This window comes from Glossina fuscipes, unplaced genomic scaffold (assembly GCF_014805625.2).
Source record: "Glossina fuscipes isolate IAEA_lab_2018 unplaced genomic scaffold, Yale_Gfus_2 26, whole genome shotgun sequence".
Classification (NCBI taxonomy): domain Eukaryota; kingdom Metazoa; phylum Arthropoda; class Insecta; order Diptera; family Glossinidae; genus Glossina; species Glossina fuscipes.
Genome location: NW_023998421.1, coordinates 2,577,166 through 2,590,487, shown reverse-complemented (window position 1 = coordinate 2,590,487; position 13,322 = coordinate 2,577,166). Strand labels below are relative to the sequence as shown.

General features: G+C 33.4%; 1 protein-coding gene across 2 annotated transcripts; it reads left to right on the top strand.

Moving 5' to 3' along the window:
* The first annotated feature begins 8,098 nt into the window (after positions 1 to 8,098).
* LOC119635345 (cationic amino acid transporter 3-like) lies at positions 8,099 to 13,112 on the top strand. 2 transcript variants are annotated; one of them, XM_038030126.1, is made up of 6 exons: positions 8,099 to 8,134; positions 10,473 to 10,891; positions 10,963 to 11,223; positions 11,292 to 11,566; positions 11,628 to 11,865; positions 12,058 to 13,112. In XM_038030126.1, exons 2-6 carry the CDS (start codon positions 10,528 to 10,530, stop codon positions 12,726 to 12,728), a joined length of 1,809 nt encoding a protein of 602 aa, XP_037886054.1. In that variant the 5' UTR covers positions 8,099 to 8,134; positions 10,473 to 10,527; the 3' UTR covers positions 12,729 to 13,112. The 2 variants fall into 2 exon arrangements, with proteins under 2 accessions (XP_037886054.1, XP_037886055.1); XM_038030127.1 differs by lacking the exon at positions 8,099 to 8,134 and having other exon boundaries at positions 10,393 to 10,891.
* Positions 13,113 to 13,322: the final 210 nt, after the last annotated feature.

Below are 13,322 nucleotides of genomic sequence, written 5' to 3'. Positions count from 1 at the left end.
GAAAGTGAGGAAGCGATTAAACACAATAATCGGCTTATCTGTTAGAGATATTTTGATAAAATTTGGTATATTGAAGTTTTTTTGTCCCAAAGATGACCTCTTAACATATAACGATTTTGTTCGAAAATTGTCAGCTTATGTAGGGTCTTTAATGGCGGGTCTTGGCCTATTGTAGTGTCTTTACTTGTTTCTAATATCTCTTGTCAAAACATATTTACTTCTTTATTTCTTTCATTATTTAGTTATTTATTTATTCTTTTACTTACAATTACAAAGTCTTCAAAAGTCGGCTGCAATTATTTATAATAAGTATTCCAAAGTCTACAATGCATGAACAGATGTTAACTGTACTTAATGCCTGAGATGAGGCTGCTCTTTGCAACATTTTGAAAATCAGAAAGAGAGTCAATTGTATTACAAAAAATTATTTAGTGGAACTTATCCTTAGAATAAAATTGCTCTGATATAATTAACAGCAAGTCATATCTTTGAAGTGTAAAAGTGGTGCTTCCAGACAATAGTGCTCATAATCTTCATTTGCGCTCGAAACTCTCCGAAGCTACAATATGACTGACAATCCAGCTGAACGTCATTAAAATAACATATTGAGGATTTTAAGTGAGTGAAAAAATAAAAAAGAGTCTTTATCTTGAGAAATACACTATTTGTCCGTTGAAACGATCATTAAACACATGGTTACCGAGTGAGAACAAAGTCTTTTTACGCATTGATATAGGAGAGGGGCCATAATGCTAATTATTGCTGTTAATGTTGCTTAAAACAGCGCCGCCAATTCTTATGGTGTGATTACACTACTTCTTAAGAGAAAAATACAAATTTTTAATTTTTATTAATATAATAGTTGAAGCATTCTAATAGGACTAAAGCTATAAAACGACTCTTGGATAAAGATTATAGAGAATTCTATAATTCTATAAAGTTTATAGGGAATTCTAGGTATGTCGGCAACTATTGGGACTTGTGCGAAAATTAAAATTTGGTTTTTTAGAAGTTTTTAGTGTTTTCGCTTTCATTAACACATATTAAGCTTAACTTCAATCCATTGGTATGCCGGCACTACCATCTGAACTATTTTTTCAATAAGTGTTTTGCACTTTCGTGTTAGCTTCCAACCAATATTTGTAGGGTTCAATCAAAAATAAAATGTTCCAGATTTACTAACTTCTTAACGTCACGGACATAAAGCCGAAAAAGAAGAAATATTTCGAATATTTAAAATATGATTACTCGCTACCTACAATGTAATATAATTTTATTCCAATACAAGCTGGTTCGTATAAAAATTTCCTACCGGCCGGCAACAATTATTTCTCTCCCTTTTTATTAATTATTACATTTTTATGAATTCTGTATAACTCAATTTAGGAATTTACTAAATTTGTGGGCATTTATGCTACACCCAGATGGGGTTACAATATACCAAGGTGGGTTCATTATATAGATTCACAGAGAGCATGATTTTCTTATTTGATCTACCATGTCTTCGCAAGTATTTTTATATCCAATATGCAGAGAAGTTGAAATTTTCGAAATGATTTAATGATTTTTTTGCCTTATCTTGGCACAAGAATTAGTTTCATTGAAAGTGGATTTAATAAAGCTATTTTAATGAAATTACCGTTATATAAGGAAAAATTAACAATTTCCAATATTGCTCGACAAAAAATTGGTAAAAATGTAAGACTTCATGCACTAAATGAATGTGAAAAATTCCGGGAGGATTGAGACGACTAGTTCACCAGAATTATATTTCAAAAAGCTGCAAGTCAACATCATAATGCATTTCAATTAAACGCACATGCTTAATACTTTGAGCGCGATCGACATGGTATTGGTCACCGCACAAAATATCTCTAAGACGTTATAGAAATTTCAGAGAACATATCACTTCCTTTATCATACCAGTAAGTGGTGAGTGTACATTAAGAAGAAGAAATGTTAGGATAGATTCTTTGGTTTCAATACAAAATTCCCTGAATAATTCATTGGGTTTTGCGAAACATGTTCATTCTTATTGTAGCAAATCCACTACGAAGCTATTCCATCTGTTCAAGAACCAGTATCCGTTATAAGTCAGGTCATTGATGTTCGACTAATAAAATGTCACGCTGTAAGGCCTCTTATTTTGAAAGTTACTAGCCTCACCTGATTTTCTTCAATTTTTTCCTGGTTATGAATTTTAATATACTTTGGCAGCCTTTCAATTTTCAACAACAAGACCATTGACTTTTTATCCATTAAATATTAGATCTCATCTGTTTCACTTTGGCCTTACTATGCGACAAGTGGTATTGCATTTTACGCGGACATACATCACCATAGTTCACAAGGGATATTTAAAGAAATTTACGCAGTTAAATGGTTAAGTGAACGACATCTGCACATAATTCACGAGTGTGAAATAAGATGTTGTACGAGAACGGGGAAATTATTTTTGGTAAACGATTATAACTTTATTGTCTCAACAGAAATGATGTCTTGGTACTTTTCGATAAATAAAATTTTAAAAAATATGTTCATATGACAACAATTTCGAGAATATTCAAGTGTTTTGAAAACAACGTTACCTGTAGCAGTTGATGGCTGAAGAAAGATTAAACGTCAATGCAAACATTTTTCTGAAATTTTAATTATTAGTTATTGACGAGGGAAATTCAATTTTATTGTCAAAGTGAAAATTAAGGAAATTCCTTAAACAGGTACGCGATTTAAAGAAATTTACGCAATCTATTGCATATAAAAACGGGAAAAAGGTAACCAAAGCATAAGTCTATAGTTAGTTGGAAAGCAGAAGTCATCCGTGTAGTCTTGAGTATACAGATTTTCTCGAAGCGTGTATTGAAAAATAAAATTGCAAAAAATGTCAAATTACGAAAAGACGAGTTGTTGTTCAGAAGAGAATTCGAAAACTCAATTTCCTGTGGATATCTCACCAAGTGGAGTTGAAGATATAAAAGAAGTGGAAAAGGAGTCTAACCTTAACTACACTAAGAATGAAACATTAAGTGAAGGCTTATTCCAATCGTTCATCAATGAAAGTTTTGATGCACGGGAGCATTTAGCTTATTGGGAATACAAGAAAGCCGGAGAGTACTGGAACACGACGCCGAAAACAGATTATACCTATTCGAAGTTTTCTGCTCATCGGCGAGTTTTAGCCCCTGGTATAATAGCCATGCCTAACATGTCACGCCAAAGTTTGGGCGGTCATAACGATCGTGTACGACACATGATTGAACAGGATCCCGCTCGCGAAGAATACATACTTCAACGTTATGCAAACGCCTATGATGTTGAACGCCAAAGTAAATCTTGGTTGGCATGTTTCATAATCAGTATCATCGGAATAATAGGTAAAATTTGGAACTCGTTGATGCTTCGTCCGGGTTTAAAACGAAATCTTGCCATATATTCTGTCAATGTTCGAATAGCACGCTGTACAGCTACACAAACGTTGGAATCGGATTTTATGCACTCACAACCAAATATTGTTAGCAGAAGCGAGAGACGTTTCTCAGTTTACTTGATAGTACTAGTATCGACGCTGTTGCTGATTGGCTTGATAAATCTCAACACTTTGTCGGATAATGTTCAAAAAAGCGTTTGGTTTCTGCATTATTTCCATAATATCATATTCTTTTATTCTGCTAATTAACTATATTTTGTGTATGAAGAAATGAATAAATTGATTGGCTATGTAGATTTATCTTTTGATTTTCAAACATGTAGTAGGTTTCAGATGAATTGTGGTGACGAACTATCCGATCGCTTGTATTGTTCCCTACGCGGGGAGTATATTTTTCACTGTATAATGGTAAACTTAAACTTCTCTTTGTTTATTTATTGATGGAAAGCTACACGATGTTCATAGATAGTAACATTAAACATTAGATAATAACCCATTTTTTGAGAGATAGGAAAGAAAAGTTCTTTCCCGTCGGAGAGAAAAGACGCAAAATAGTTAAGTCCGCCCGAACTTTCACTGAACCGTGAAAATTTGCTTTAGGTTTCAAATCGCTGCCTATCGTAGTTACATCTTGCAGGGCTTTTTCATCGCTCTCCGCAATGATAAACTGCTGTAGTAATCAAACCGAACGTAACTAGCGATCCTTATTGTGTACAACAGCAGAGCATTGCTAAGAACTATTTAAACATATTGTAAAAATCCAGATATTAACGTTTTGCCTTACTATTGGATTTGGAATTTTAACGGGTCTAAAAACTATCGAGTGCTTTAACATTTGCCGAATTGACGAAAATATAAATATCAATAAAACTATGCAGGGAAATGTTGAACTATTTTAATGTTCACCGCTGAACACTGGCTGGGCATAAAAACATATAAACTCTGTCGTTTGTCGTGGAAGATTCAGAAATTTGCCATAAACGTCATTTTATATTCAACGGCCAATAAGAGCTTTTAAGGAATCTATAAAGTATATATAATAAAGTCTTATGTCCGACGTGATCGTGCGTAACATGCAGCACCAAAGTAGTAAAGGGTGTTAATAAACGTTTGGTTCAGAGCAACGCTTCGAATTTTCATTATTTTTCTTGTTAAGGATCGATGACGGCTGCTTTGAAACTTTGAAAGTGGACTAGGATTATAAATTGAAAACATAAATGGCAAATTTCAGTGTTTTATTTTCATATTTGCACCTGTGACCGTCTGCACAAGCGTGAGCATATGATGGACAAATATGCGTACATACGAACTGATAAAGAAGAGAGCAAATACTTACATCGACTCAGAATCTTAGGCTGAAGAGGAAAACATATATTTTAGGTAATTTGATATATTGACTGATAAAAGAGAAATATTATTTTAAAAAATGAGCATCGCATGATCATTATTCCCTATTCATTGTAATGCTGCCCTGTACGTCTATATACCTGCCTGCAAGTGAGGAATGCTAAGATTTTACCTTCGTATTTAAGACAGGTCAACGTAAGACAGTTGGAAAAGATATAGAAATCTGCATTCACATATAAGTGAATCGAAAATTTTGTCACAAATCGGAAAATTTCTGAATATTTTTCTAAGCAGAACAGAAGGCTTAAAATCGTTCGTATGTAGATACTAGAACGATATAATATTTCAATAGAGACTCTGATGCGTCCTTAAACAACTGCTTTACAATAAGCTTTTAACTGGTATAGAAATGCCGAATATGGATTGTTTTTGTTTAATTTATTTCAACAGTTCACTTAAGAAAAAAATCTTAAGCTAAAAAGAAGGTTCATGCTATGGATACAAAACTTTTGAGTCTCGTACAAATATGAGTCATATTTAATCGAAATGTGCTTCTAAAAATTTCAAGGTTTAAAATTCTTTTTATGTATCAAAAAATTGACGACAAGAACTTTAATAATAAGAAATGTTCTTAGTCGGCAATTGCTGGGAGATAAAAATAAAAAGAATTTTTTTTTTTAAATAAAAGCAAAAGTAGACATTGATTGATATGATATCGTAAAAAGGAGATAAAATAGTCGAAAAAATTAAAAAGAATTGATAAAGGCAGAGTAAAGCGCTGAAAAATCGTTTGAGAGCCGGGCAAAGAATCTGGAGTTGCCATCATCGAATTATTTAATATTCTCTTTACTTCGGAGAATGTATTTTCCCGCTTAATGCTTTCGATCGAAGATATCATATACGGAGAAAAGAAACTAACTATACCTTCTTTTATATATTTATAGCGATCCAAATGAAGGGATTGCTGTGAGCAAAGATTTGCAAGCAAAAAAAAAAAAAAATGTGAATTGGGTATCTTAAGAAGGTTTGACAGGTGGACTGACTTAATGATGACTGTACGTTTACCGTGACCGCTGACTCTCTGAAGAAGTAGACACGCTTACTACTCGGTTTTATCACATTCATTTTGTTCAAGTGCAACATCCGCAAGAAAGCTTCAGGAACTCTAAAAGGTGCAGGCTTATTTGATTATTAAGAAATTCTAAATCTAACTGAGCGAGTCCTGTAGAAAAATCGGAAAAACCATTACGTCTACCCAATATCATATATTTTCGACACTTCATTATACATTATCGAAATTTCAGTTTTCCCAAACCGAACGGAATATAATTTTCCTACTTGTTACTAACTTAAGGCCTTAACGTTTTAGCTAATTAGATAATTCTTCGCTAAATAAACATAAAATCGAGAGTAAACCCATTATTGCTAACAAACCACATACAAAAAGGGGGAAGCAAGTAAATGTGGAATTTAGGTTAAATAATTACCTATAGCTTCTGTCAAATTATATAAGAAATTATATATCAAGTTTTTTAAGATATAAAATACATAACATATATTCTTGAATACACTTTCTATCTTACACTCATATGTCATCAGACGCTGGTTGTTATTAAAACATTCGCTCTACACCAAATATAATTTCTTTATTGTTTTTTGTCGACAGAAATTCGACCTTCGTTTTCTAGTTCCCAACGAATTCCATTTAAGTTGATCAAAAGTTAGGAGAAATAAGAGATAGAAGTTTAGATAGTCACACTGGTAATGTCTCTTTAAGTCACAGCAGAGATAGCACCTTTCAAGTTTATAGATAATTTTACACCTAATAAGAAATTGGAAATTGTACTTTAATTGGAATGAATTTTGTTCTGTGCTGTTTCAAGTTTCTCTTCGAAATTATTTGCATTATATTTATTGCATTGCTAGACATTAATCAAAAAGTACAGGCAAATAGTCGATGAAGCAAATGCGGCAAGTTTTTCGTTTTTAAAGTGTTTTTTTTTTTTTTTTGCCCGTTACCCGCTCAATCGAAAACGATTCAACAATTTATAATTATTAAATTTTTTTTTGGTCTTCTGAATAATCTTTGTGTGTTATTCCGAATACTTGAATGTTTTTTGTTGAGAGCATTTTTCCTGTCCTTTTTTTGCAAGTAATTAGTTAAGGGGTATTAGAACTAGAAGAGGAAGGGGTCTGGTGGGCACAAAATTCCTTTGAAACGTTTGTTTTCAGAAAGCCTTGAGACGTTGAAAATATATCGATGACTTAAGAAAAATTTTCATGGAAATGAATGAACGGGAGGAGTATTATTATTAGGCTTCTAAAGGTTTTGTTTCAAGCTCGAAGCAAAAAATTCATCGCAGTGCAGATCATGTAAGAAAGATTTGAACGCCACACAGAAATTGCGGAAGAAATAAATTGAAATAACTTTCAACGCGTTACATAATTCCCACTACTTTATAAGCGACATTAACCTTAGCGGCCCGAAAATGAAGGAAAGTTTAAAAAGGTCCATCGACACAGATCGCTACGAACTCGTGCCAAAAAGTCGTCTTATCGAATAAAAGCTTTATTTGAAAGCTTCGTACGGCGCTGTAAAAGTATTCGCCAGAATGATTTAGATTACTGGAAGTGTAACTCCAATGTTTGCATTATATAAACAAAATTTCTTTATCTATAATGGTAGCGAAATTTCTTCCTATTTCTTTAAGAGAACAAACTGCTGTGAGAATATGAAAAGGAATAAAATAACCTAAGTCACTAATAGCCATATCCTGAGTAATATGATAGAGAAGGCATTATTTTCTGGCTAGTTTCCGGTACTTGACCCTTAGTGTAGCTTAGGACAAAATCAAAATGACTATAACAAAAACACACATTACTTACTCTTTTGATTTGTGGCCAATCGCTACGCCAGAATATACACCTCACCCTTGTTTCTCAGACATTCGTGCATTTCTTTGGAAGCAACTTCTGGCGAAAGGCTAATATAATTTTTAAATATTCTCGATTTCAGTATTCCTGTTACTTATTGATGACCAATATGAAATCAACATATGTAGTGCATAAAGCACTCTTTGTTAATAGCAAATAATAGAAAAATTATAACAATACAGTAATAGTAATATTTTTTTTCTCTAATATAAGTTAAAACATACCCATGACGTTGTTAATCATAATCGAGCGAGTTTTAAAGGAGAAGCAATGTTAACTGTTTTTGTTACTTCATTTTATCCAGAACAAATTTAGAACGTGCCGCGTACAGTTTACATTCATTGCGCTCTTATGGACTGTTATAATTATATATATATACATATATATCTACACATATAAAAATTGAAATAGTTATTTATTTAAAAAGTAAGAAAAAACATTTATTCGAAATTAAAAATTAAAATATTTAACATAAACATATGGTGTGAGCACAAGCACAAGCAATTAAATTTAAAAGCACTTAGAATCCTGAATAGTTTGAAAGCTTGTAAAATAATATAAATATTCTAATATCAGAAACAAGTGAGAAAGTTGTAAGCGTTTCGAAGTGATATTCAAAAGTCCTTGTATTTATTTAACTTATGTGATACTGAATAAACATTGTGCCAAATATTGAGTTGCGACTCGTGAATTATTGTACGAAAGTTTTCAAATAAATTTTAAAAAATAACTGCAAATTTGATCCGTGAACTCGAATTAAAAATGCGTAGTCTAACCTTTGGTTTTTTTTTAACTTCGGGAACAAAAAGTACCCAAACAACACACAACCAAAGAACATGCAAAAGCAATATTGCTATTAAAAAAGTCGCAAATATTGCCGCACTCAATGCTGAGATTGCTAAGAATACTTTCTCTTGGCGGTACATTGTCTCCGGCGATTTGTGCAGACAGTTCTATAAAAAAAAAACTCTTTTCGTTTCAAGTCAATCAATTTGAGGAAATGAATTTTTACTCATTTAATTTTCTTCTTCCTCTGCTACATGGAGATCTACGATATCGATTACAGAAACGGGGCAAAAGTGCAGAAGAAAGGAAATTTACGGAAATTTTTTGGTGAAAGGGACAACGCTTATAGTTTTCTTACTCCCATACATTAATTTTCAGACTCTCAATGCATTCCTTTATAATTTTTTTTTTTTTTTCTGCTTGGCAAAAGAACAATAGGATAGAGGAGAGAATACAGGTTTCAATTTAAAAGACGAACGTGCAACAACAAAATCCCCTTTTGTACTCCTTCATAAGGTTCGTCTCACTAGATCGTGAACAGCGTAGATTTTATTTGTAATTTTTAGAAGCAGTTGGTACAATGTATTCGCAGTTTACCTATTTTTACAACATTTTTGACTTATCTTTTCTTTCCCACTGACCTATGATTGGCTCGACTGTTCTGCTTACCTACCCTCTTACAAGCATCGCGACATTTTTAACCCGTTAATTCGTACTTTCCGCTTAATTTCTGTCAATCGTTTTTAATCTTCTTCGTCAGCGGCCAGCTGCATGACACGCCATGAATGTGCACTTTGGTGTTTTCTTCCGGAAAAACCGACTAATTGTCATGAAAATCGAATCATGAAAAATGGTATTTTAATAACAATACGTAGGTGACAAAATATTATTATAGAGCTTGTGGAAAGAATGCACCTTCTTTTAAAGATGCCCAAATAAAGAAAAATTTTCTTACCATGCCTTGTAATCGCTTTCCTTCTTTGACGATCCGAGTTCTAATTGATTTCCTCGATTAATAACGATCGATGAGGGTTAATAAAACAGAGCATAGTTCTACGTCGGCTCACGTAATTAGCTTACAGCGGCCAATAAAGTATGCGTTTTTTCTATAATCGAATAAAAACCTTTTGACCGTAAAATACCGTCCATCGATTGTAAATTTCAATCGAGTTTACATGTTATCGGGAAACATAATCGGATCCATGGTTACGCTAAAAACAAATCATTGTGTTGAGAAAAGCTCGAGATAGTAAATAGGAGTCCCGATTACCAAGTCCGGGGTTCGCGAATTCAAATCTTAATGCGATTTAACCACATTTTGTCGGAGTCATAGTGAAAGCGCTCAGTTGATAAAGGCGAAGAACTTAGCGATTAAACTTAAAGCAGCCGATCGGTTCAGAATCACTTTGATGTCTGATGTCTATCTATGTATTATTGTGCTTAACCTAAAAGCTTTGAGATATCTTGATGAACTTTGATACATCGGCGTATTTTGGTCCAAGGAGGAACGTTTTTGAAAATGCTTCGGATCAAACCTCTTTTCCAGCCATTTCTCATATAACGCCTTATTTTGAAAGGCCGTTAAGTGAATAATTGTATTAAGCGAAGTATTGTAGGATGCGTTATGGGAGACCGCTATTGGCTTTTGCTTACTTTAAATAAGTTTTAACATTTCGAATCTTAATTAGATCTCGTTAGCGTCAACGCTAAGATTATATTCAAGGTTATAAGGGTAACATAAATCACAAAGAAGCCGGTTAATTGTTTGAGGGGTATTTTGGATATCTTGGACTACTGATCGTGGTAATCCTTGTCAGACTTACAACCTTTGTACCTCAAATCGTAGAGATTTTCAAAATAATTATTATAATTATATGATGCAATCAGTAATAATATGATGTTCTTATCTGCTTTCGTTAATTTAACCCATTAATTTTAAAGATTACATACTGATTTACTTATTATGATTATCTTATAGTTAATTATAGAATATAAAGAATTAATTAAAAAGCACTTCTTTGGGGAGTATCAAAATGGCGAAGCTAGGGCGATTATGGAAAATCTTGACACGACAAAAGAGCAACGATAGCGTTGAAGAAGACTCGAAGCTGGCCCGTGTTTTGAATATATTCGATTTAACAGCATTGGGTGTAGGCAGTACGTTGGGTTTGGCTATTTACGTTCTAGCTGGTTCAGTGGCGTACAATGTAGCCGGGCCGGCTGTAACGCTATCATTCTTAATAGCGGGTATAGCTTCGGCATTTGCAGGTATTTGCTTTGCTGAATTTGCTGCTCGCGTACCCAAGGCGGGCAGTGCGTACACCTACAGTTACATAACTGTTGGAGAATTTGTAGCTTTCACGATCGGCTGGAACTTGATTTTAGAATATGTCATCGGTGAGTAAAATTTTGAAGTCTTCGGAACAATTCAAATAAAATTAATTTGTTTTTGGTTAAATTCTTTTCAGGCACTGCTTCGGTGGCCAGTGGTCTTAGCCGTTATATTGATTCTTTGATGGATAATAAAATGTCTCATTTTTTTCAAAATTTTCTATCAATAGAGGTCGACTTCCTAGGACGATATCCGGACTTTCTGGCTTTCGCCATGGTTTTGTTATTAACTGTTTTATTATCGTTTGGTGTTAAGGAATCGACCTTCCTCAATAATATCTTTACAAGCTTGAATTTATTGACAATTTCTATTGTCATTATAGCTGGTAGCATATACGGTATGATGAAGAAAACAAGTCAATTGAAAATAAAATGCATTGGCATATTAAGATGAAATCTATTTTAGCGGATTCGAATAATTGGTCTTTGGCAACTGAAAATGTGCCGGGAGGTTTCGGTAAAGGTGGGTTTATGCCTTTCGGTTTTGCCGGAGTTATGGCGGGTGCGGCTAAATGTTTCTACGGTTTTGTGGGCTTCGATTGTATCGTAACCACCGGCGAAGAAGCTATCAATCCGAGACGTAACATTCCTTTAGCTATAGTCATATCTTTGATTATTATCTTTTTATCTTATTTCGGTGTTTCAACTGTACTAACCATGATGTTGCCGTATTATAAGCAGGTAAGGAGACAGAGTTTTATAAGATTTCGTCAACTGTAACATTAATATTAGTTGATTTTAGAATCCACATGCACCTTTTCCTACGGCTTTTGAAAGTGTAAACGCAACTGCGATTAAATGGATCGTGACCGTTGGCGCTGTATTTGCCTTATGTGCTAGCCTTTTGGGCGCAATGTTCCCAATGCCGCGTATACTTTATGCCATGGCGAATGATGGTGTTTTATTTAACAAACTATCTGCGGTAAATAACCGAACACAGACACCTTTGCTAGCTACCATAGTATGCGGCATTTTTGCATGTAAGTTCACGAGAAAAAATAAAACTGTACGCTGAGCTGTATGAGGACGCAGATGCTTGAAAGTTTTTGTTCAGGAAATGTTACTTCTTTCAGTTATCTACTACATAATAATTTTCTATTGTCCATTTGTTCGTTATTAAAAAAGTCCTTTTTTTATTTATGTAAATGTTTTCTCCTCCGCTGTGCTTGTAGCTATCATGGCCCTACTGTTTGATGTAAATCAATTGATCGACATGATGTCGATTGGAACACTTATGGCCTATACTATTGTGGCTATTTGCGTTGTGGTATTGCGTTATGAAGATGAATTCAAAAGTGGACGGAACGATAACGGAGAACTTTTACATGTCTGTGCGTCGGCTCTACTCAGACAATCGTTGAATTTGGGTTTATACGAATATCCGAATGTTTTAAGTTCTGCGGTAACAAAAATTGCTATGGTACTATTTGCTATTATTTGCGCTATTTGGTGTAGTTTGCATAAAATCTTCGAAATCGATAGTACGCCAGGTCTTGTACTATCAAGTGCTACTGCTACCGCATTAGTCTTGATTATGATATCAATAGCAATACAACCGGTTGCAAAAGTCGAATTGAGTTTCAAAGTGCCATTGGTGCCGCTAGTACCGTGCTTAAGTGTATTTACAAATTTATATTTAATGTCCCTATTAGATGCTTACACCTGGATACGTTTCGTTATATGGATTGCTTTGGGTTATGCAATATATTTCTTATACGGCGTAAGGAATTCAAAACAAAAAGATAATGATCTTCCTGTGACTATTGTGAGAGAACGGCGTCATCATCTCGGCCTTGAACCAGATTTAAAAACTTATATATCTAATGATCGTAACGTAATGTAAGGCAGGTAAAGAGACTGAGAAAAGTTGATAAGTTTTTTTTTTTTTTATATATGAGAAAAAAATTGATAAAAATAAGAACAAAGTAAAATGAGTTCGCTTCCAGTGTTAACAAAGCCTCTTATCTGGCTACGAGCTCTCAGATATAGTTAATATGTTAAAAGCCTTTAAAATGATCAAAAATTATTTTTTTCCTTTTAAAGCGTCTTTTGAAGGTTTCTATAGGTTTAGTATTAACTTTCAAGCCAAGTTTTAGAATATTTTTATTTTTTTAAATTAATTTACACTTCAAATCATTTTAGAGGTTAAATTTGATTGTTACAATGTTATGGTATTTTTAACATTTATTCTTATTACAAATATATATAAAAGATTGTCTTTTTATTCATAGCGCAGGCTATCAAATGTAATGTCAAACAAACAAAAGGCGTATTTTTTTTTTTTTTGTTTCCAACGATAAAAGCAACAAATATGAGTATATAATTACGTATGTTTTAGAAAAATAATAGAATTTTTTTCTTTTTTAAACTAATAAGTTCAAAGAGTTTATTTATTAATTTAGAAATATACAAAGGCATCAAAATAACCGACATTTAA

Coding starts and splice junctions, on each gene's coding strand:
- LOC119635345 (XM_038030126.1), top strand. CDS start 10,528: ATGGCGAAGCTAGGGCGATTATGGAAAATCTTGACACGACAAAAGAGC. Junction 10,892..10,962: donor GATTTTAGAATATGTCATCG/GTGAGTAAAATT, acceptor AATTCTTTTCAG/GCACTGCTTCGGTGGCCAGT. Junction 11,224..11,291: donor TATAGCTGGTAGCATATACG/GTATGATGAAGA, acceptor AATCTATTTTAG/CGGATTCGAATAATTGGTCT.